The sequence below is a fragment of the Vigna umbellata genome, chromosome 5 (genome assembly GCF_029865625.1).
Source record: "Vigna umbellata cultivar VRB3 chromosome 5, Vumbellata_1.0, whole genome shotgun sequence".
Lineage (NCBI taxonomy): Eukaryota > Viridiplantae > Streptophyta > Magnoliopsida > Fabales > Fabaceae > Vigna > Vigna umbellata.
In genome coordinates this window covers 30,067,048-30,092,902 of record NC_142169.1, presented here as the reverse complement: position 1 = coordinate 30,092,902, position 25,855 = coordinate 30,067,048, and the positions used below count along the sequence as shown (strand labels likewise).

At 33.7% G+C, this 25,855-nt stretch overlaps 2 protein-coding genes across 3 annotated transcripts in view; one reads left to right on the top strand and one right to left on the bottom strand.

Annotated features, from left to right (window-relative positions):
* LOC124838442 (Tetratricopeptide repeat (TPR)-like superfamily protein) overlaps positions 1-13,426 on the bottom strand; it is a 30,442-nt gene extending 17,016 nt beyond the window's left edge. The window contains exons 1-17 of one of the 2 annotated variants that reach the window (XM_088115995.1): positions 12,994-13,426; positions 12,811-12,905; positions 12,546-12,648; positions 12,106-12,210; positions 11,775-11,937; positions 9,466-9,586; positions 9,203-9,271; positions 9,017-9,097; positions 8,793-8,887; positions 8,538-8,688; positions 7,888-7,974; positions 7,664-7,783; positions 7,446-7,574; positions 7,246-7,343; positions 7,018-7,141; positions 6,757-6,864; positions 5,831-5,969 (exon numbers count right to left, since the gene is read on the bottom strand). In XM_088115995.1, coding sequence (XP_087972121.1) covers positions 5,831-5,969; positions 6,757-6,864; positions 7,018-7,141; positions 7,246-7,343; positions 7,446-7,574; positions 7,664-7,783; positions 7,888-7,974; positions 8,538-8,688; positions 8,793-8,887; positions 9,017-9,097; positions 9,203-9,271; positions 9,466-9,586; positions 11,775-11,937; positions 12,106-12,210; positions 12,546-12,648; positions 12,811-12,905; positions 12,994-13,162 — 1,957 coding nt within the window. In that variant the 5' untranslated portion in view covers positions 13,163-13,426. The remainder of the gene's footprint in view (positions 1-5,830; positions 5,970-6,756; positions 6,865-7,017; positions 7,142-7,245; positions 7,344-7,445; positions 7,575-7,663; positions 7,784-7,887; positions 7,975-8,537; positions 8,689-8,792; positions 8,888-9,016; positions 9,098-9,202; positions 9,272-9,465; positions 9,587-11,774; positions 11,938-12,105; positions 12,211-12,545; positions 12,649-12,810; positions 12,906-12,993) is intronic. The other variant, XM_088115994.1, reaches the window with a different exon arrangement.
* A 5,286-nt stretch (positions 13,427-18,712) lies between these two features.
* Positions 18,713-19,711, top strand: LOC124838452 (Dof-type zinc finger DNA-binding family protein). The gene has a single exon (XM_047314052.2). It carries the CDS (start codon positions 18,806-18,808, stop codon positions 19,595-19,597), a length of 792 nt encoding a protein of 263 aa, XP_047170008.1. The 5' UTR covers positions 18,713-18,805; the 3' UTR covers positions 19,598-19,711.
* The last annotated feature ends 6,144 nt before the right edge of the window (positions 19,712-25,855 follow it).

The window sequence follows — 25,855 nt, the reverse complement described above, 5'->3', positions numbered from 1 at the left end:
CTGAGCGAGTCTCCTATATGTTCGATATACCCCTGAATGGCCCCCTATAGTCGAATCATGGAATTCTGCTAAAAGCTTGGGTATCCATTCAGACTTCTCTGAAAGCACGAGCCGTCCTTTAAAATGTAATCTCTCGTTCTCCATGGTGTAAGCGGGATGGGAGTCAGGATCTTGTTTTATCTCTTCCATTATTTTTTTCAGTCCTTCATCATTCTCTACTTCCTCCAAAAGCTCTTGAAAATCAGGCCAATATGGCCTGGATATACCTTGCAGCATCTTATCCCCTTCTCCCCCATCTTCACCTTTTCTAGATAATCCATCGGCCACTCTGTTTGAAGCTCCCGTTCTATAATAGATATCAAACTCATACCCCATGAGTTTTGCTAACCAGTTCTGCTGGTTTTGAGTGGTTATGCGTTGCTCCAACAAATGTTTCAGGCTTTTCTGGTCTGTAAATACACTGAAACGTCTTCCCAGTAAATACGGACGCCAGTGTTGAATGGCTAGCACCAGTGCCATCAACTCCTTCTCATACACCGACTTGCCCAATGAGCCTTCTGACAATGCCTTGCTGTAATAAGCTATGGGCTTCTTGTTTTGTGACAATACCGCTCCTATTCCTTTCCCGGAAGCATCACATTCCACTTGAAACGCCTGTGAAAAATCAGGCAGAGCTAGTACAGGAGCAGTAGTGACTGCCTTCTTCAATGCTTGCATGGCTGCCTCCCCCATTTCCGTCCACTCAAACTTCCCCTTTTTTAAGAGATCTGTGAGAGGTCTCGCGATCTTCCCATAATCTTTTACAAATCTTCTATAGTAACCGGTGAGTCCTAAGAAACCTCTCAGCTCTTTGATACATCTGGGCGCTGGCCAATCAGTCACCGCTGACACCTTCTCACCATCCATCTCAACTCCTTGCTTTGATATCAGATGACCCAAATAGCGAATCTGTCTCTTACCAAATTCGCATTTTTTCTTGTTTGCAAATAGCCTATGTTGCCGCAGCACCTCCATCACTTGTCTGAGGTGATCTTCATGAGCTTCCCACGATTTGCTGTACACAAGGATGTCGTCAAAAAAGACCAACACACTCTTCCTCAAGAAAGGTCTCAACAGTGAATTCATCATATCCTGGAAAGTGGCCGGAGCGTTTGTGAGGCCGAAGGGCATTACGAGGAATTCGTAATGTCCCACATGAGTCCGAAACGCTGTTTTTGGGACATCGTCTTCCTTCATCCGTATTTGATGGTACCCCGATTTAAGGTCCACCTTGGAAAAAAAATCTGCTCCATGAAGTTCATCTAATAATTCTTCAATCACGGGTATGGGGTATTTGTTTGGGATGGTAACTTTGTTTAAAGCTCTGTAATCAATACAGAAACGCCAGCTCCCATCTTTTTTTTTAACTAAAATAACCGGGCTAGAATATGGGCTGTTACTGGGCCTGATAATGCCCAAGCCCATCATCTCCTGTACCTGTTTTTCTATTTCAGCTTTCATCAGATGAGGGTATCTATACGGTCTTACGTTTACAGGTTCGGTGCCTTCTTTAAGGGTTATCTGGTGATCAACCCGCCTGACAGGAGGAAGTCCCTGCACTTCCTCGAACACTACCTCGAATTCCTGCAAAATTTCCTCTAAATTTTGTTTTTGCATGATGGTTAAGTCTTCTTCCCTTAGCTGTCCCTCTGCTGTTTCAGCTTTATACATACTCCATACCACCGCCACTGTCTCTATCTCAGCTTCCTTTTGCAACATTTCAGGGGTAATTAATTTTTTCATTAATGTGCTGTCCCCCCTTAACACCACCTCAGCATCTGCTGACCCATACTTCAATGTCATCTTCTTCCAATCCACCCTTATCTCTCCCAATTTTGCTAACCACGCCACTCCCAACACTACATCCACTCCACCTAAATCAAATATGTAGAAATCCTCTCGCACTTCCGCTCCCTCCAACGCCACCGACAGCCCTTTGCAACACCCTTGTGTCTCCTTTCTCTGGCCATCTCCCAAACATACCCGATAGGGTGGCGTCTCCTCTTTCTCTAACCTCAGTTCGTCGACCAAGTGAGCTGAGATAAAATTATGACTCGCCCCGCTGTCGATTAATACGATGATCCTCCGCTCTCGAACCCATCCAGCCATCTTCATGGTGTTGGATTGCGTCACCCCCCCGGCTGAATAGACCGACAGCTCCATGCAACACTGTTCTGCTTCTTCCATCGTCTCCGCATCTTCCTCGTCGTCATCGGCTCCCATAATCATCACCTTAAAACTCCTCTCTGCGCAGCGATGCCCGGGACTATACGGTCCGCCACAGTGAAAGCAACGGCCCTCCTCCCTCCTTTTGAGATATTCCGAATATGGCAGTGTTCGCACTCCGCGATTCGACCCGCCACCACCGGACGTACTTTCGACTTTCGAACCGGCGGTTCTGGTCGTTGCCTCTTTCTTCTGACCCATACCTCCATTGCTGCTTGTGCGTCCCTCCGATGGCCCCCGATAGATCTCCGTGCTAGCCACTGTTCCCCCACTGACAGCGTATTTTCCCCACGTTGGTCCTCCTTTACTCCCCGCGCCTCCTTTGATCACCCTCGATATCAGCCCCGATTGTTCTACGTCTCGTGCCCTCTCCATTGCGGTTAATAAATCGCGAGGGTCGTATGGTCGGACAAGATCCCTTAATTCCTCTTGGAGTCCCGCAAAGAAATACCCCAGCAACTGTTCCTCCGTCACGCCATCCGCTTGAGCCACCAGGATTTCGAACTCCCGAACATATTCCGCCACCGATTCTCGTTGTCTCACTGCCGCTAATTTTTCGAAGATCGTTCCCCGGTGTCTACCTCCAAATCTCCTGACCATCGCCTCCGTTAACGTCGCCCAGGTATGTTTCTTAACTTTCTTCCGCCAAAAACGAAACCAGTAGTTCGCTTCTCCCTCCATGCAAATGTACACCAGTTTCATCTTCTCCTTTTCAGTTACACTCTGTATTTCAAAAAACTTCTCTGCTCTCGCAATCCATCCCGTCGGATCGATCCCTTCGAAAGTGGGTAATTCCACTCTCTTCATCCAACTCTTCTGTACATCCGCCCTTTCTTCCTCCGATTCATCCTCCGATTCGTCCTCCTCCGTCTCTCGACTTCCATTAACCGAATGACTGCCCTCCGAACTCCTTCCCTGGTTCCTTCTTCTCTCATGTTTCCCCAATCGTCTTCCACGGTCGCGATTCCCGTCTCGAGCCCTTCCTCTCATCTCCTCTCGAATCTCTTCCAACATGGCTTCCATGGACTCGAACTTTCCTTCCCACCTTTCCTCCAGTGCATTCATCTTGTTCTCCATCGCGCAACTCCTCCGATCTGGATCCGGCAGGTCGGACCAAATCTGTTAGGTTCTTTTAGGCAAAGAGCCGTAACAGATAATTCTCCCTTCTCACAACACTCAAACAATAACCAAGAAATTAAATGTATGAGTATTTCATTAATTCTGTAAAGTATGTCAAACAGAATGACAAGTAAGAATCCCAAGGAAGCCTCCCTTCCTCCACTGGAAAATGTCCAGTCTAATTTCCCAAGAGTAAAATATCTCATAAAAAAAACCCCTCTCCACTTATTCTACTACTATTTATACTATCTTGCCCCTCTAACAAACTTCTAACAGACTTTCCCTCTTAACTTCCTTTCCCGCCTTTATTTCTCCTAACATACACTTTTATTCTCTATCAGTATACCTAAACATGTTTAATTTATAAGTGTTTCAAGGATGCAAAGGTAATACACATTAGAGAAGAAAAGGAAACAAAATATAGACCAACGTCAAAAAGGGAAAAGATCACTTCTCCCAGTTACATTATGAGATATAACTCATAATCGATGTAAAAATTCCACAAAGGTTAGACATCTGCTTAATACTAAAACAAAAAACATGGTGTATCTACAATAACATTACAAGTATATATTTATAAACTATGAGCATTCTAAAAAAGCAAACCAACTTTCTGCTGGAAAGGCTTAATGATAGTAACATTTCAAAGGATTAGTGACAAAACAGGTCAGGTCATGAAAGATGGTACCACTCTGGTACCATGTTGAGAAGAGAGAAATCGAGAAGGAATATAATGAATTTTGTATCTTGTCTACACACGAAATAATGAACAAAATATTTACTATAACGAGAAAGAAATCCAATAAGGAACAAAATAATATCTACTAATGGGAACTATTTGGTAAGATATTTCTCTATCAAATCATTTCATATCTACCTTCTTAATATAATCAATTTGTATCTCTAACATAATTAAAAAATTATCTCCACTCTACCCATCAAGTTAGAGCATAGGTATCATGAGATAAGCCTTTTACAACTATCGTCAATACAAGACCCATTGAAAGACTTGACAAACAAGTCAATTGGTTGTTGAAGACGACAGTAAATAATGAAAAAGCTAGTATTTATTTCCCAAACATGACTTTCTCTCTATCAAAGTGACAGCAATCTTCAATAGGCTTCGTTCTTTCAAATCATATCTTTAATACTCCTCCTCAAACTAGAACATATATATCATGAGGCAAGCTTGCTAAAAATTGTAAGAAGGCATGACCATTAACAATACTCCAGGGAAAATCATTGGTAATAAAAAAGTATTTCCTAGACAACATTGAGAGTAAACAATACTCTTTGGAAAAACATCAATGGTAAATAGTAAACAGTCAAGCAAAGATTGACAGTAAACAGTACCTGCTAGAAAAGCAAGGTTATCAATGGTAAACAGTAATTGTCAAAAAAACATCGATGTTAAACAGTACTTGCCAGAAACCCGTCAATGGTAAACAAAACTCGCCAGAAAAGCAACAGCAAAAACCAACAATGCTGGCTGGAAAAAACCTAACCAGAAAAGGTTTGATGGAGAATCATCAGGGGTGAACAACAATGCTGCCCGAATAAAGATGGCCAAAGTGTCAATGTTGGAAAATAATCATGGAGGTGAAGTGTAAGACTGACTGAATAGTGTATCTGGCACAAAAATTGACAGCAGGGAAAGAAAGAAACCAAGAAATGCACACAAATTCTAAATGTACTCGTATGAAAAGTGGAACCACAGCGAAAGCATGAATTTGAGTTCCTTTCTCGTTAGGCTCATGATACCCATGTTGAGAGGATTAGTGACAGAAAAAGGTCACAGAATTATACCACTCTAGCAAGATGTTAAGAAGAGAGGAATTGAAAAGGAATATAATGAATTTTGTGTGTTATGCGCACACATAATTGTTATTGTTTACAGTGAACATGAGATACAATAATAGGGAACAAAATAATATCTAATAAAAGAAAATATTTAGTAAGATATTTCACTATCAAATCATATCATATCTCCCTGCTTAATGTTATCAAATCATATATCTAATGAAGCTATAAGGTTGACTTAGTAGTAAAGTTGGAAAGGAGGGTAGAAGAGGCTGTGAGTTCAATTCCCCCTACTAACAACTAACGTTGCCGATAAAAAAAAAAAGTCATATCTCTATCAGTAAGAAAACATGTATTGGTAGGTAGCAGTTTGAACAAGAACTGTAACCCACATCTAGAACTATAATATAATCATATGGTTCAAACAAGCATAATTTTTATTTTTCCATTCCTTTAAACCTACTATAACATCATTAGTTTCATGAAGCCAGAACAATATGGCTATCACATAAAGTATAAGACAGCAGATAAAGTTCTTATCCTCTAATAATTAGGGATCAAGAGAGAATTGAAAAAAAACATTAGAATGAAATAAAAGAAATATAAGGATTCAATTATCAATCTCAGATGAAGCTCTACCACATACCGCCTGCAACACAAACATTTTGACTGTGCTTTTTTAATATAAGCTTTGATTGCAACTCCAACCAGTTAGTCTTGGCAGCAGAGAATGATGGCAGCATTTCTTCCTCCAAAGAATGCCACAAGGCTTCTCTAATATTAGCCTGAAATGACAGTTACCAGAGAGTGGTGACACTTCAAGCATCAAACTACAGCCGTTAACTAGTAACACAACCATAACAGGGAAAACCCATGTTATAATGGCTATAACAAAAACTGAATAGAGCAAGAAAAATAAAATCCTAAATGTCCCTTTTCAAACCACACAATGAGAGAAGCACAATTTCTACTCATTCTAGCATTGAAAGGATTTATACACAGAGCCCTCCATAATCTCGGTTGAATGAATTTATTGTGTCACAAAAGAGTGCTTCTACAGCTCATATGGTATAGAATGCTTTGGGCTAAAATTGGTGTTATATGTGGCCCACTCAGTAGTTTATTTAAATTGTTCAAAGAAAATCTAAGCTAACTTCATGGTAAATCACATAAGTTAACCATAGTAAGTGGCTAAGATTGCCAGGACACAGCATTATAACCAAAATAATTCTTTAGTAGTGTAGTCTTATTTGATCCATATTTCCTAACAAACAAGTAAAGTCCTTTATGATAAGGTGTTTCACGCTTTTCAATGAGGTCAAAGAACAGGAAGGAAAAATTCACGTCAGAACTGAAAATGAAGGAGAATGTAAAATTTAAAAAAAAATACTGGAATAAAAACTTAACCACCCAAGATGGCCATTAGTCAATGAGTGGCTACTTATTAACAACTTTTTGAACATCTTTAACTAGTCAGGTGCTTCATTGTTCCAAAACAGTAAATATTTCCATGAAAATTCTATCGCAATTTCACTCACAGAATGGGAAAGCAAAGGATTGGATTCTACTTACAGCTGAAGGGGATCCAAAGGTCCGGTGATCTTCATAGATTACCCTGAGTGTAGAGATGTTGATTACAGGCAATTGAAGCTTTGTTACCTCAAATGTCCGTCCAGTTTTCTACAGTATACACAAAAAATTAAGACAACTGTCAAATTAATTAGCTTCTGTCCTAGCATCAAGATACATAGAACACTGAAATTATAGATTTCTCTTAATTTAGGGACTATAAACAACAAAATTTCAGAAAATTTTATAAAGAAGCACTAGCACCTCCACAATATGAAGAAAGTCGCCTAGGAATAGTTCCTGTGTTGTCTTGGACTGGTGGCTACAGCACAAAATTTCCGTCATATGCTTGACAGCCACGTCATACATCCCAAGGGAAGCATACCACCTAAAACAACCATCTCAATTAAGAAAGTTCAAAGCATGTAGAGAACATGCTTCTTGTTAAAAAAGAAAAAACCACAATATGGAAATGAACCTAGTATAACTTACTGTCCTATATGGAAATGAACATGATCATTGATATAATTCCAAGTAGTTCCTTTAAAAACAGAAAGTGCACATCGGTAGGTTCGAATTGCATGTTTAATCTGAGCATGTGAAGATCAAATATAAACGAAATTAGCAGGGAAAAACAATACATTATTAAATTGGTATGTGGGTGTCTGCATATTGTTGATATTCCAATGTACCTGATCACACTTTTTATACTGCTCGCCAGAAAGCACTAGATGAAATCCATATTTGCGTAACATGGAGGGTTTAGACAACAAGTAGCAGTATGATGCTTGTTCAAGCATCACAGCAGAATGTAGGATATCCTAAGACAACAAATTGGTCAACAGCAGAAAACAATAATCACAAATAACAATTTTTTTTATTTTCAGGAAAAAAAAAAAAAAAGCACTACCTCACCACAAATACGAAAATAAACAGTAGCTGCCTCTTTATATTGATCACGTGCCTTTAACATTTCTATCCACCACAGGCCACATCGTGTTGCATTTAGCTGACCCAATGATCCAAGCTTCTGAACATGTTAAGTTAATTGATCAAAAAGAGAATGTGAATGGTATATACCAGAAAATAAAAACGTTACACAATCTCTCATGATCCAAAATAAACCATACATACTAAATATGTGTTAAATGCGTTTTCCATGCAATACTCAGCTTCCTTTCTTGATTGATCCAATATGAAGTATGTAAGCCCCATCATTTCCTGAAAAATAAAGTATTAGAGTGATGCATTTCAGAACAATCTACTATCAGAAATCTTATGTCTTGGAAAAATCAATGTTAAGGAACTGTAAGACAAGGAAAAGGAACAATTCTTGGGTTTCTTCTTAAAATTATTTTACTTTTTCATCGTACAGGGAAAGACACAGTAAATGCCAATAAGGAAGAACAACAATAAAACAACAATGTCAAAGAACATCTTTAACAATAAGCATGACTAATGCAACTCACATGAAGTTCATCTAAAATCCTTAATGCAATGTAACATTTACTTAGAAGTCAGTCAGATCATTTTGACTTTAATCCAAGATGACAAGCAATAAGCCAAGTAAAGTATCTCATCTACAACATTTCCAGTGTTTGAATATTTCATATTTTAAGAAAAATAAATAAATCCCTCAGTAAGAACTTGTCAAAAGGGTAATAGAAAGTCAAATGGTTAGAAGATAAATAATAGAATTAAATCATTCTTCTAAAATACCAACCATGCATCATCATCTGAAAGCCCTCAGCAATTGGAATATAAAAGTTAATAACAATAATTACCTGCACACCAGCATAGCGCTTCCAGGCTTTATCAATCTTGTAATCTGTGGAAATTAGGCGATAATTTGACAAGGCAAGTTCATAATCTCGTAACATAAAAGCATAATCACCCAAAACTCGAATCTGGGATTCAATGGAATTAAAGTTATACCTTCAATAATCAAAACCAAAACCATATCAGAAAAATGCAAGAAATCGAATTATACATAGCATTGTAGTTTAATCTACCATAAGATATAAATAAATTTAACATACACGGGACCATTGAGAGAATCTGCACCGTCTTCTTTCCCTTTTCTCCACCATAAATTTTTTATTTGGTTTCTAAACCCTTTCCGTGTTGCAGAAACCTAAACAAAAGAAAGTAAAAAGAAAAAAAGGTGACGGAGAATCAGAATATAGGTCAAAATAATTAATCTAGGTTCTGGATTAACAAATTCAAAAACCATGGATTCAAAAAGGGGCTAAATTTAATAAACCTGTTGATTGAGTATACGAATCGTTTGCTCCATATTTGGAATTATGTGCTTAGATGATAAATCTTGCATTAGAACTTTAATCTGTACTCAGGCAACAAAAATGGGTAGCAAAAAATGCAGGTATAATGTAATCATAAATCCCATATAATGAATCTAACAGCCTTTCTGGTAGCAAAAGCCAAATACCTCATCGATATCATCCATGTTAAGAAAGCAACCAACATCTTGAGTGGGACTAGATGAGGAATTAGTTATCTGTCACAGATTTAAGAAGACAACAGCCTAAATTGCATACTTCCACATAAATGGAACCAAAATTTTATATAAATTTTAACATACGTTCCAGAAGACAAGAAAAGCAAAAAGCATGAGGCAAGGAAGATTAACTAAATAATGAATTTTTTCTTCTGGAAAAGAAGAAGCTACAAGTCCTCGCCAAACAAACTTACATAGGAGGCCCAAGGATTATCTTGATGTTTGAACGGAGCCTCCAGGGAAGAATTAATACAAAGCAATGAACAATCGCCAGAACCAAATGTACTCCTCATTTCTGTCAATATTTTATTTGCTCTGTTGAAGAAGAAAAAGCAACTCAAATAAGTCTAAAACTACATATAACTATATATCTTTCCAAATAAAATTAATGAATAGAGAAGACCCAAGATTGCATTAAGTTGCAGCAAACAACATCCAAAGTTTCATTCTCTTTCCTTAATAAAGCAATTTTCAGTTTCAATGGTCACTCTCACACTATGAAATTTTGAGAAGTGGTTGAGCATATATTAAGAGAAGAAACAAGAATTGCAAAGTGTTAGATGTTAAGATGTGTGTTTATGTTAATTGGGCTCAGCCCATTTTGTATTAAGGGCCTTGACCCATATCTTACATTATAAATAAACTACCCTATGTGTATGAAAAGAACACAAGGGAGATTTCTCCTAATCTTCTCTATTTATAACACAAAGAATCAATTTGGTTTTTCTCGAGAAAGTCTACACCAGAAGAAGGCATTTAAGTTTTATGGCGGTTGATAGAAAGTTACTGAAGCAAAAAAAAAGAGACTTACATATGGTTTTTATTAACTCGGAAAAATCTTGTGATCAAGAGCAGGGAAGTGTTATGGCAGACCTTGGAAGACAGATTAGTTCATATCTATGGCTTATTATATCCAGACTGGTGTGAAAACTCCAAAAAGTGAGAGACTAAAGACTTTTTCTGATTGAGATAGGATTACGTTAAGACTCATACATCCTTAAGTCCTAGTTTAATCATCCTCAAGTAATCTAGCATTGGTTCTACTTCCCATAACATACAAAGGATTATCCCTAATTGCATGCATTTTGTATATAATATCATTTGATTGAGCAAAGGAGGTGATTACGTTTAAACTTTAGCTTTGGAGACAAATTTTGGAAACAAGGGTTTTCACTTAAGTATGAACAAGACAAACTATATGGCTAACAATTTTGGCAAGAGAGAAGGGGAATATGACTTGGAAGTAAAAATGGATGATGTCATCCCACAAATTTGTAACATAAAATATTTGGGACCAATGCTATAAAATGTTGGGGACACACATAGGAGCATGCAAGATGGCCAAAAAAAAAACAAAAAAAAAAAAAAAGACATGGAGACTGCAAAGCAACTATCAAGCTCAAGGACAAGTTTCATCATATCGCCATGTGTCTTGGACTTCAAAGGAACAAGAAAAAATATGAGTAGCATATATGAGAATGTTATGATGGATGTGTGGTAACACGGGAAAGGATAATATACAAAATGATTGTATACAAGAAGATATTCATTAATGTTTCACCAATTGAGGAAAAATGAAAGAAAATCAGTTAAAATAGTTTGCACAAGTACAAAGAAGGCCACTAAAAACAACAGTGGATAGAATAATTTGCATGGCTTTCAGTTCTATGAAACAGAGGAGAGGGAGATCAAGAAGGACAATGGAATTTATTAAAAGGAATGTCATGATAAACATCTTTGAGGACTTCGTATTTAACCATGCCAATAACATCACTTGATCTATGTTACAAACATAACCTGTGGGATATGGCTTTTGTTGTTATGTTCACTCCCACAATATGAACCTAGTAGTGAAATTTCAAATTATTTTCATACAAAGTCTACACATCATACAAACCTCCTTCTTCAAAGGGGTATAGTATAGGGGTTCAAGATATTGAGAATGTTAGTGTAATAAGGAAAAAATAGATAAGTGAGAGAAACACAGATTTTCAAGAATGACAAACAAAACAAAATTGTTCGGGCAAACACTGTCTCTCTTGCAGGGCACGAACATATGCCCAATAGATTCTGTGCTAGAGCAATGTGAAGCCTGAAACATTGCAGCATGGACATTTGTATCTTTTTAATACCAGAGTTCATTCACAAAACCTTTAGAGGTAGCTTTGGATTTCCAAAACAGGTTTTCACAAAGGAATAACTCATGTTTAGGAGAGAGTAAGAATAGTGAAGAAAGAATTACAAGAAGATTTCCAGAAGTATAAATACTCTTATACAAACACCAAAGAATGCTCCCAATATCCCTCATGAAATATGCCCGTTGAGTTGCAATTTAAGGGTCTTCTAAGAAATGTCAGGCCCAGGTAATTTTCATTAAGCACCAAAACATGAATATATCTAACAGAATGACATGAAGTAAAAATTATTGGCAACTAGTTCATGTTCCAAGTATATGCAGATTTAAAAATCTCCTCAAACCAAAAAAAAATGGCATCATTTATACCTGTCTGCAGGACCATCTTGATTATCATGCACCAACAAGTAATGCTTTGAAATTTTTGGATCCATTGATCCATCATTAAGAAGGGAAGGAAGCTTATTGGTATTAAAAAAGTCAACAAATCTGTTAATAGGTTGCTCATCCTTAGAAGAGACAGCAAGAAGACCTGCAAATTATTTTCAGAGGAAAGACAAATATATCCAAAAAAACACATTCAGAAGAAAGAAAGTAGAAGAAAAATTCAACATCAAATTATGTAGAGATACTATTATACTACTATGAAAGAGAAAATACGAACACAAGAAGAAGAACCCTGACGGATTCCAAATCTTACATATCACGGGATGGTCAAAAGCTTCATGGTCTGAAAAGGAAGCCACACGGACAAGCTCTTTATTGAGAAACCGGAACCAGGATGGTGTATTTTCGTATTCAGAACCTACAAAAACATTTGTCAATCAAACCAGGTCTTATGCAATGACAGAACTAAACTACGTTGGCATCACCATTCGAGCCCAAGTGAAGCCTACCATAGCAGTATAGCAACAATATTAGTTCAAGCTTGTTTTGCTCAATTAAATTATTCAAACATATCATGTCCGCAGCTCAATTCCAAGCCCAAACAATTCAAAATGAATATTAAGTATATGATGTATAGCTGAATATTCATCCACATATAAATTAAACTATTAATCATAATTATTTTACCATGTAAAGGTACGTATATGAACATAACAAACACAAAAAACAAATAGATACAGTAAACTCGCTTACTCGAGGAAAGTTCAAGATTAATTTCCGGCAAATCTGAATTCGAGTCAGGAAACTCTTTCTCCCCGGCCTCCGAGATAACTTGCTTCAATTGCTCTTTAGCTTCCTAATAAAAAGTGGCGGATACACAAATAGAAATACATGACAAATCCTAAACATCAAAGAAAGCGCGGAACATTCAAAAAAATCTACGAAGTAAGCACATCCCAAACATCGAAGAACGCGATGGTCACGGCATTGATAAGAGAACGCGCGAGCAGTTAATTACCTTCAAATCAGGCCTCCTAACATCGGAAGCGTAGAACAAGCGCAATTTGAACTTGTGAAGGCGATAGGGTTGGTCACTGGCAGTCCTAACAGGCACTACACGATGAGGAACAATGCTGGTGAGGAGTGAGAAGGCATAGCGGATAATGAATTAAAAAGGATTGAATGCGGAGAACGAGATTACCATCGATGTTGTCGAAGGAGCAGAACGGCGTTAGCATCTGGAGGAAGGAGAGGCCGTTCTTGCGGGAAGCTTCTTCGACAGAAGGAGTTGAAATGAGCATCACCACCGGAGTAATCTCCTCCAATAGCATTTGCCCCAACGGCGTCATCAGCGGATCCATCGTCGCCATCGTGTTATGGATATTCACTTTTGGCAGGTTATTCGCAGCTCACCGACACTGCGGTGTGGGAGAGTCACCTCACTCTCTCTCGTCTCGGTCTGAAAGAGATACAGAGCAGATCCGATCTCCGCCGTCGAAGTGCGATTGGGATTTGGGGAGTAACGACCAACGTGAACCCACACACAGTTCAGACTCCACAGGAAGTTGTCTTTGCCTTCCACGACGTCGTCTGTCAGAGTCCAGGCAAAGATTAGTATCAAAGAATGAAATAAACAAAAACAGCATCTGTATTTTATATAAACTTTCTTTAAAAAAAATGGATTTCTCATTTATATAACCAATTGTTTGGACGTTCTGCAAGTTCAATCTTCCTAAAAGCAATATTTAGTAAAATTTTACTTATTCCTAAATTAGTTGAAATGAGACATTAGAATGCGAAATGATAAATAAATAAATATTTTTTATATATAATGTCTACCAAAGTTATATTTATGTATTTTTAAAGTAAAGTATATTCATTACCTCAATAGTTTTGCAAAATTAATGTTGTGAGAGGTGCTCCTAATCATGAGTTTAATTAATTAACTCCTTGAAATAAAAAACCATCATCATTTTAGTCTGACGGTTTTTTACAATATTAATGTTTTTTTTTTGTTGGCTTAGTATTATTCTCAAATTTAATTCCTAACGAATTATGCAATACCGTTGAAAATATTAATAAAGAAACAATAACATAGTAAACTTTAACTTATACAATAATTTAAGGTTTTAGTCGAATAAAGGAGTTAATAAAAGAGTATTTGTTTTTAAGCTCATTTTAATAAAACACATACAGTAAAAGTCCATACAGGTCAAAACGTGATTGAAATTTTAGTTGGAATTTGTATTATCGTTTACTTATATATATATATATTAGAAGAAAAAGAAGCATCATCAAAACAAATAGGTTATATTGCTAGATATAACAAAATAGAGCATATGTACACATTAAATTTCATTATTGTGTTGTCGCGGAACTCTAATCTCCCAAACACAACAAAAAAGAGGATTTAAAATTTCTAGAGGAGTCACGGTCCAATAGCACGAGGGTTTTGACAAGTGGTGATTTGGTGATCTGGAAAGGGTCGCGACATCGGTGTTTTTGAATTCTGCCCTCAATGTAAAGGAGCAGCTTGTCGAGGAGAAAAAGACGCGTTAGAGAGAACTAAGAGAAGACGTGAAGCAAAGGAGAAGAACTCTCAGAGAGAACTAAGAGAAAAGAGAAGACGCGCACAGAGAAAGTGAAGCGTGAAACGAAGGTGTTGGGCAGACATATTCCATGTCGGTTCTAAGTATAATCAGTATAAAAAAATATTTTTTATACTTGTTCTGAGCGTAATCGGTGTAGAATTATTTATCATTTATTATGATTTTGCCACCGTGCTATTTTTTATACCATTTTTAGTGTAACTGGTGTAAAAAAGTTTCCCTTATTTACCATACTGTCACCGCATCATTTTCTATACCTGATGATTTTCAACATGTATAAAGAGTCGCTATAAAAAGTTTATTTTGCACTAGTGATTTAGAGGACATGGTACGTGATGTTGGTGAAGAAAATTTTGGAATAACTCTTTTATATGATTTTATTCAACATGATTAAGAGGAAGAGTTGTATCTAGGATGCACCAACTTTACATGGTTGTCGGCAATTATGAAATTGCTTAGTTTAAAAGCAAGAAATGAATGAATTGATAAAAGTTTCACATAATTATTGTAGTTGTTAAAGGAGATGCTTATAGAAAACAACACGTGACTTATCCAAAATTACAAGGCGAAAAAAGTTTTATGTTCAATGGGTTTGAAATACTTTGAAATACGAAAAGAGGGGTGGAGGTATTTGAAAATTCTATTGTGTATCTGAAACCATCTCATGATTTGAAAATGTTTGTGGAAAGAAGACGTCGATGTCTTCAATTCATATTTGTTAGACGTTGCACAGATCCCTTTGAAAAGAACAAACACTTAATCAAAACCGAGACGATTAGATTTTGTTCTAACAAACTTTAACTAATTTATGATAGTTTATGTCATAATAAATAATAACTAAAAGATTAAAAATTAATGGAGAATAATAATACAAAATGCATATTAATATAATAGAAAAACAAGGAAGTTTGTTGCCTACTTTAATCTTAACAAAAAAAAAAACTAATCATAGAGTTGAGTAACATGGAATTTAAACAAAAGACAAAGAAGAAATTAAGGTGCAAAGAAGAAATCAAGGTGGGAGTCATGGATGACTCCACTAGACGGGTGTTTTAGCCTTGTTTTCCTATATGGTTCGTTTCTTTTTTCTTTCGTGTCTTCATCTATCCATATACGAGTTTGGAGCTAAAGGAAGAACATCTCATGCGTGACCTCTTGAGTCAAACCTTGGGCTTGATGGGCAAAGTTTGTGACCAATGTTTTCATGTTCATTGCCTACAAAACTCGTTGGACTAGGCCAAACTCTCAATGGACCAAAATATATTGGTCATTGGCCTATGTTTTGGTTGAGTAAGAAGATGATTAACTAACCTCGTTAAGCAAGAAATCAAGACTTTTTCTAACTTTTTTCTTTAGTAAATCCTATAAAAGAATTTTAAAATGTTAAATGTGTCAAAGTATAATTAGCATTTTTCAAAAATCAAAGTGAAAACTATGAAAACTAATGATGTTGCCTTTAATAAATTAAGCATAAAAAAATACTATGCATTGATGTTCATTACACTACAATGGGTCACAGGTGTACGAAGGGCATATCTATTACATCATTGGTTCTTACTTATTAGTCATGAATAAGCATGAGGCTAACATATCTTCTTAGTATATGAATACATCAATTATAATTCACTAATACCAAAATTGACATCTAAAAAAATTCCGCACATACTTGTAATATCATTATAGTGACCAACATCCCTTATTTACACATATCCATAACATTAATTTAATCATATAATTATCTCAACTATTAAAATATGAAAACAAAACAATAAAATAAACATTTGAAATTGTTGATTGAGTGAACTAATATCATTTAAAAAATATAAAGTTGACACAAGTTGAAGCTTATTGCTTCAATTCTAGTTAGCTACAATCAATCATATAAGTGAAAATCAACATTAAATAAATATTATTCTTGTTTTGATTTTACTTGAGAATATACCGCTTGAATGAAAATACTAAAAACCTTAAATTTTTCAATGACCAAAACTAGTATTTTCTAACTATATGATAATTATCATTATTATTATTTTTATTTTATTTATTTTACATTTTTATTGATATTTTCATTAGTGTAAAATAATTTTTTAATGTCTAACATTTATCATTAACTTAAAAAAAGTCAACATAAAAGATGACGGATAATATTTTTATAAATAAAATAAATAATTAAACGTTAAAGATGATATTTTTGTAAATAAAATAAATAATTTGACGTTAGATTACCCACGAGTTGACCTCATATACATTTTATACGTTTGTTTTATGTAGTGTTAACGTCATATAGTTTTTAAATCATAAAAAACTAAAATAAAAATATCTTTCTTTTATATATATATATATATATATATATATATATATATGAATAACGTTGGAAAATCTAAAAACCAATCATATCGGCTTTAGATATTGGTTTAAATCAGTGATGTTTAATTTTTGAGTAATAGTACCATGATATATTTTTACATTCATTTGATATAGGATATAAGAGTAAAATGATCATAAAAAAAGTAAAATTTTATATTTTTTCAAAAAAAAAAAGAAAATAAAAAATAAATAAAGATAGTATCATATGAAAGTAAAATATTCAAGTGTCAAATAATATATTTTTTTTATTTTTTTAGACATTTAAAAAAGTCAATTAAAAAGAATATTATCATAGAATTTGACATAAAAAAATCAAAGTATCCACATCAGAATAACATTAAATCATTAAAAAAACTCTTCTTAAAAATACCATTCCTAAAAACCCAATTGACCGACATAATAGCTTCTTTTTCCCTATTACCAATCTTCGCACTATTTTTTTTCTCACCAGATCCAAACAATTTAATAGTTTTTTTCTTTTTTAGAAAAAAAAAATACTCTTTTGATGTTTGCATGCATTTTCTTTTCTGTTACCGTGATTTTTATACATTAGTCATTGTTTAACTAAGTTAATAATGGGAAAGATTAAAACAAGAAAAGAAAAAGAAAACATGAGTTAGGTTTGTATTGTGATAGAGTGTCATTTATAATTCATTGATATACTATAGTACAGTTTTTTAAAAGTTTTGCATGATCCGAGAAGCTCAAGATCCAACCAATAACAATTAATAACGACCGCTCATTAGTACTATCGTGAAAGAGACATTCTTTGTGCAGAAAATGCAAAATCAAATTAATCCCATGTGCTCATTTCTTAAAGAACAGTCAAACAATTAGCGTACTGTGCTTTTTAGGTTGACATAACTTACAACTTTGAACTGCAATATTGACGGAAGAAATGGTTTATGTTAAAAGAAAGAAGAAGCGTGAACCACTTCGTCCATCAGAGCTTCATAGCAAAAACTCTCCTCCCAAGTTTCTTAACTCTTCATTATTGTACATAACTTACCAGAGTTTGAAATGAATGAAAACAGAATGCATTTTTAGTTAATTTATTGCATAACAGTCAAGTTTGTTTTAAATTCTAGTTCTAATTAGATGTTCCTAAAATTCTCCATAACAGATATATCAGTTTTAATTTGTCACAAATTATTGATAAGAAGCGTACAAATTAAGCCAAAGTCGACACCAGTTTGAAAAGAAACCAAGTGAAACCCATAGCTATCCCAAAATTCACGCCAAAAAAACTATTAACTTTACTCAGCGCACGAGGGAACTGAACAATGATTAGTAGGCCTTCTTAAAAAAACAGTAGTATCAAGTGATTTCCTTTTTCTTCATCGTTGAAGATGCATGATCAGAGAACTTATATTAAGTTGATTCGAGCGAAACAATATGTTCAGCAAAGGATTTGAGTTTATGTAAATGAAAACAAAAACAAAAACTGATTAGGAAAAATAACCACTCAGGTTTTCTGATAATCATATTACGTACTAATTATAACATAATTAGCAAAAATGAAATGTGTATGTGTGAGTAAAGTACAAAGTTTTAAGGGATGAGGGAAAGATTGAGGTTGGGATGTTAAACTTTTGTTGTGGGATCTGCTTCTAATATATGTGAGTTGTTGATTGCTGAAAGAAGAAACCTGAAATTATTCTACCGAGGGTTTTGCTTCCGCTATCACTCATCTCCACCAATGCAAACATCCCACGTAGGGTTAACACCGACACCAGGCATTAGCCTGCGGAGCAGTGACACCACCTGGCCTAACTTGCCCCATGCATGTTCATGTGCATGGCCGCATATACAATTCCAAGATCATATCCAAAGGCCACTCTCACGTGCATTATTATAAAACGAACTTCACCTTTACACTCAACGTGCTTTATAGGAGTTCAAACCCTCACCATCACACATAATCTTCTATAATCAATTCAAGTCTTCCTCCTCTCTCTCTCTCTCTCTTACACACACACCACACACAAAGTATACAAACAAACCATCGAGAGGGAAATGCATTGATTGTGAGTGGTGATGGAGAGAGGGTGGAAGGCTAACAGTGTTGAGATTTCACCAAATTGTCCCAGGTGTGGTTCTTCCAACACCAAGTTCTGCTATTACAATAACTACAGTTCAACTCAACCACGGTACTTTTGCAAGGGCTGCAGAAGGTACTGGACCAAAGGAGGATCCCTCCGCAACGTACCAATTGGTGGTGGCTGCCGGAAAAGTAGAAGGGGTAAATATAATAAGGCCCTAAGACAAGCCCATGGCCCAGTTGGGCATTCTGATGATTTAAGGCCTTCATCTTCAGTGGTGTCTGATGGGCCAAATATTGATCTTGCGCAAGTCTATGCAAGTTTTCTCAATGTGAAGCCAGATCAAGTGCAAACAGTTTGCTCTCCTTCTCCTGAGTATTCAAGCATAGTTAACACTGATTTTGGCCACAGTGTTTTGTCTGAAGAGCATCATGGTCTTACTGGGCGTTTGCATTTTCATGAACAGCCCAGAGAATCCCATTTTGGTGAGGATATCGAAATGTACTTTTGCGGGTTGAACTCTATCCAGAAGCATCAGGAGTATAGTAGCAGTCATGATACAACGGTTACAAAAACAAATTTTGAGTTGCCTCCATTACCAGGTGAAGTTGCAGAAACCTCACATGGCAATGTGTTGTGGTCCAATTCTGAGATGATGGTAGATCATGCTTTGCAAGCCACCCAATGGCCCCTTCTTGGACCAGAAGCTTATGATGCAGACTTCTTAATGGGTAACTGTTGGAGCCACTTCGATTTTCCAAGGGATGCTTCTTTTTCCATGCCTTGATAATATGTATAACATGTGATTCTTTAATACTGCTGCCTTTGTTTGGTTTTCTGCTAATATACAGTTTATGTATAGGTTCGATCAAATCACTAATAAATAATATGTAAGCATATGCACCCAAATAATGATTGATTAGAAACACTTTTCCAAATCTTGATGAATATATATCTCAATATCTGCATCCAGTCTAGTTATACTTTAGTATGAATTTACTATAAATACAAATAAGGATATATATTTCTGCTGGATAATGATTGATTCGAAACACTTCTAAATCTTGATGAATATACATCTCAATATCTGCATCCAGTCTAGTTATACTTTAGTATGAACTTACTATAAATACAAATAAGGATATTTCTGCAGGATGAAACAAGTACTGGCTCCCCCAAACTTAAACTGTAGTTTTTTTTTCTTTCTTTTAACTATATATTGTGTCATGTTCTTATCTTCAAATAAATCTAAATAATAGTATATAGTAGTTTGAAGTTTAAATATTTAATTGTATTAAATATTCAACAAGAAAGAATTCCTTCTAATTATCTTATTTAATTTAAATATAATTGTTTTATATGAAAACATATATAAATATATTATGTATGGATTTATATCATTTATTTTCTTAAGCATTCTTCCAGGTTCGTATGATTTTCTTAAACTGTTTAACCTATTTATTCAAATATATATATAGGTGATACATCACTACAAAAATATACAATTTTTTCGGAGAATTTTTTTTTCGTTTCCGACAGTTATAACACTCAGGTCGTCAATGAAAGCACCAAATGATAGGAAATAGAGTGAACAATTCTGGTATTCGAGGTACCAGGCCTCCAAGCAAAGAAGATAGAAATTTGGTAAAATGATATTCCCCTTTTCCAAGTTTTATTATCATATTTATATTCTCTGCATCACTAACGGTTTATCCGTATATCACAGTAACCATGTAAATATAGTAAGAAAAGGTTCTAACAGAAAAGATTCGCACAAAACGAACATAATACTCTCTCTCTCAGTGTACGTATTCATTCCAATCTGTGGGTCTGGATTAGAAAAATCCTTAAAAATAGCTGTACGAATCCATAGAAAAAGCTGTGTCACTATTAGCGGGATTTTACTAAAACTGCCAATATTAGTAGAAGTTTTGTCAAAACCGCCGGTATTAGCGGAAGTTTTGCTAAAACTACTGGTATTAGCGGAGTTTTGGGAAAAAATAAAGACAAAAGAAAACAAAATAAAACGAAGGGGCAAGAGGAGGATAGGTTTTTGGGAAAACTTATTCTAAAAAAAAGGTTTAAATTTTAGTACGGTTACTTTTATAAATCGCCGGACAATTTTTTTATATAAAAAAGATTACGGGTGGTTTATGTTATAAATCGTCGAAAATTATTCGAAGTTTATAAAATCACCAGAAAAAAACTCCTACTAAAATATATTATTTTTGTAGTGCATATTTAGATTGATGGGACACACATTATAAAATAAAAGTAAAATGATTATAATGAGTGAATTTTTGTACTTTTAAAAAAATAAAATAAAACAAAATAAAAATAATAATTTCAAATAAATGTAAAACATTTGTATATATAAAGTATATTTTTATCCAAAATTGTGATGAATAATTACAATAATTTGACAGAGTCCAATGAATCATGCCAAATTCAATAATTATAAGTCTGAATACTATTTTTTTTTACCAATTTCTTTTTAAAAATATATAAATTTAACAAGCCAAATTTACAGTATAATAGGCCATTGGATATTGAGCCGTAAAAACAGACTTTTAGGCATGTTCCACCCACTTTTACATTTGATGCCTCAAACCGAGTCTTACATCACATTTTGAACCTCTAGAATTTTTTCCATCTAATTTGAGTATATTATTGTTTTTAAAAATATATTATTGGTTAATATATTGCTAGTTTAAGTTTTATATATTTATTTTGGGTATTAAAAAAGCCGTGGAAAAATGACATTTGTATGGTTGTAAGAATATAACAAAAGAAAAAAAGCTCATCTGATATTGTTGCTAAAATTTAGTGCATATGTGTTTGCGTTCGATAAATAATATTGTCAAATAAGATCTAAACCTTTAGAATTTGAAGTTGTATTTATTGTTTTTTCACATCGAAACATATATCATAGGTGGTAAATTTTTAGCGATATCTTTCTAATGTAAACCATCACGTAAGAAAACTGTTTTTCATCCTTCTATATAACCTTACATTTATAATTTTTCAGTTAAAAAAACATGTTATTATTTGATCGAAATAAATCTTAACACTTCGACATCAACAAGACAAAGATAATTTCCTATTCTTATTCTCAACTACATCTTGATAAATTCACAGACAAATTCTTTGACTTACATCTAAAAGCACACCAAATGTTTCTATTCATACTCAATGGATCTTTTCATGAAATAATCAAGACAAAATTTATCAATAAGTCTTTTGATGAAATAATCAAAACAAAATTTATCAACTGGACTACAACTGATATTGTTGGAAGTCCCACGTCAATTAAAGATAAAGTCAATTTAAAATATATAGAGATAAGGTCAATTTAAAATATATAAATGAGTGCAAACTTCACTTTACTCTATAAAATTTAAAATTGTGTTCGTGAAAAAAAAAACTCGCTTGCTCAATAAATTTAAAGTTCGAATATTCCTTCAAATATAATAATCTATATAATAAATGTATTCACAAAATAAGAATATTTAACCATCATACAATATATTTTCATCATACAGAGAAAGAAAGACTTATGCATTAAGAATTTGAATATCAAAATTACTAAAAAAGTGTTTTTTCTCTATGATAATATTCACCCAAAACCACTTACCTGTTCCATTAATGGTTTTTCTTCTTCTTCTAGAAAGCAAACTCATAACATAAAAAAACTATGTTGAAATATTTGTTGCAAAGTTTGACAACGTTGTTCCTTAACACCCTTCTAGCCTTGAATCACTCGCCTTCATTTCTTTGTCTCTTACTTTCTTCTTGAAAATATATATAATGTCGGTTACCAAATTCAATGCCATGATCTCTGGTCTATTATTCCAGTTTGGTAGTGCATATATATCAGTGAGTTGTCATCAGCAAGAAATTCACTCGTTCTTTTGAAGGAAACCTAGCTTTTCCTTCATTCAGAATCAAACAAGTCATATCAGTATCAATTTTTTTAACACACACTCTAACCAGGTGAAAAAAACAGTCTAAAAAGAATCTCGTAAGTAAATTATTTCTTTGCACTGAGTAAGATTCTTCACTGTTTTCCTCAGCAAACAATTATTTCTATTTTTCTTCACTCAACATATTACAAGTTATTAGCTTTGATTTGTATTTTGAAAATCTTCGTTTCATTTCTGACTTGGTGTTAAAAAAATTTATTTTAAATTTTTACCTCGTCAATTTTCATAACAAAGTCAATGGCATTTTACATATATTTATGAACCAAATGAAAGTTAAAAAGGAAAACTAAAGTGATTATTATTAGAGACTAAGTCAAAGCTTTGTTAAATTTGTTGAATAAAATAAGAAATGCTAACTTCTTCTGATCTCTCGCAGTCATTTCAATCCAGCCACTCCAATTCCAAATCTTGTCTCAACTACTTTTCTCCTTGTCAAGGGCTAGATCTTTAGGTTGAATTATCATTATGTTAAGGTTTTATAGGTTTGTTGGCAAAATAACTTGTAAGCAATGTCTAGAGGTATTTTTTTAGGCTTAAAGGCCATTATTAATTATATGTGCTCATAAAAATGAATATCATCTTATCACCTTTTACATATAAAAGATATATAAGATTGAAGTTGAAAAGAAAATTGAGAGAATTTGTGGGTTCAACTCTCTCACTAACACTTTAGAAATATAAAATGTGTTTAAGTTTTTGGATTCAACTCTTCCACTAATATTTTAAAAATGTGTATAAACCTTATTCGTATAAATTAACATATATTTTGTAATAACAATTCTATATTGTTCTTTCTTATTTAAAAAATATATAAGAAAGATTAGAGTTGAAAATCATACAATAATTTCTTTTAATGGAAATACACTCCCAAATAATAAAAACACAAATCTAATGAGACTTATATAATTACGTTAAATTAACTTTTTATTTACATAATAATTTTATATTTTTTAATATTTATTTAATATGAAACTTGGATGTATATCCACTTAAAAATAACAAAAAAAAAGTAAATGATATGTTGTAATCTTAACAATTATCTTTTTAAAGTATTTAGTGGGGGGAATTCTAGAAAACCTCAGTCTTGTGATGAAAATAGTAAAATAGAATATAAGATATTTATGTTGGGAGACAACCATCTCTATTAAGTCGATTTTGATTGTACTACCCTTGTTTCTTATGTCCATCTGAAGGTGGTAAAACAAACCAACGTCAGAGAGGAAATGCAATCAGATAGTGGCAAGAGAAGGATATACTCTATGAGGATACGATACTCAAATAAAAGAAAATATAAAGTGTGTTAATAATAAAGAATGTAAGATTCTATTGTCAAAGTTAAAAAAGTAGTACAGTCAATAAAATTAAAGAATTAAGGAGGAAGATACTACAATTCAAATACAAAGGAGAAAATGTTCATACAAGTCTTGTTATTTATATGTAATAGAGACAGATTTAATTAAGAATCCATTTACCAAGAGAGTCATAAACACATATTTTAAGACCAATTTCAGTATTATTTTTTTCACATTTAATTTTTTTCCCCTCAAGTAGCCTCCTGTTGACAAAACCCATGATAAATCTTTTGCTACAATCAATTATGAATATTGTTCACTTTTCATTAAAAAAAATACAAATAATACTCTAACCATTATTAACAATGCCTGTGACTGCAGCATAATTATGTTAAAGTCGATTACTCATTCAAATTACGCTAATTCAATTTTTTAATTAATTAGATAGGTTTACGTAGAAGTAAACTCCAATTGCATCCATCAATGGGTGATTCAATTGACTTGAGCCTGAATGTCCCAGATAAAATGGTAGATTCTTAAAAGAAAAACCGCAACTAAACTAGAAAATTCCATAAACAATAATTAGCTAGTATTTTCATAACAGCAAAAATTATCAACAAAGCTAAAAGATATTTTATATCAATAATATAACCATAAAAATTCTATATTATGCATTTTATTATTAAATCACCACGCATTTTTTCTATTTTTTATTCGTTTGTATATATTTTACCGATTCGTTAAATATTTAATAAACCTCATAAAAAAAGACGACAAAAAAATATGATACTATTTTTAAAAATTAGTCACAAAGCAACACCATTTTTATTTTTAAATTTTATGACACGTTAATATGTTGTTTAATGAAGTAGTAAAATATGTAATCAAATTATGACGATAAAATACATACAAAATAATTAGATTAATATTGAATGGTAATAGATGTAATTAAATTTCATTAAGAAAAAAAAAAGGCAAAGAAACTTGAATAGTTTGTGGAATTAAATATTTGGTGTAATTTTGCGTTGAAGCAGAAGAAGCTTTGACAATATAAAGGTCAGAAGAAGGGTACTGAGTAATGGTGTATAAAAAGAATTTATTATTGGAGGTTCCAACCAACCCAACTTGCAGCTGTTCATTGATCAATGGCCGAAACCAGCTAATACTGATGGTCTTTGGTTCTGCATTATTCGGTCAGAAAATTATATTCAAATATATACGTTGTTCTTTCACGTTCACCGATATATTGACCTACAATGAACACAATCTCACTCTTAGAATTTAATACTAAAATTCATGAACCACATATTCTTGTGTAACGAGGTGGCCACAACCCCACCACACTGTCGTTTTTTGAGAGAGAGGGAAAGTTTTCAATGTCTGAAAGTTTGGACAATCAAACAAACTAAATTAAAGAGCAACCACCGTTCAAGATGTGTGCAGCACATGACTCTAGAAAATTAATAAGCTATTACAAATTCATAGATTCATCTGTCTGCAAAAATAAATTGCTTAAATGTATAATAGTTTTGATGTCATCATGCATTGTATTTTTTCGGGATAATGATAATTGTATATAGGATTAATTATATATTTTTTTATCTTCGACTTACAAAATTAAAATCAACTCATATATAAAATTTGATGTTTTAATTTATAAATTTAAAAAATAATAGATATAATTCTTATAATCTAATTATGTTAAAAAAATTATGTAATTTTTTATTAATTTGGAACGGAAACCTCTAAATTTAAATAATTCAAACTCCA

Bases quoted from the DNA above. Each gene is read 5' to 3' on its own strand.
- LOC124838452 (XM_047314052.2), top strand. From the start codon at position 18,806: ATGGAGAGAGGGTGGAAGGCTAACAGTGTTGAGATTTCACCAAATTGT.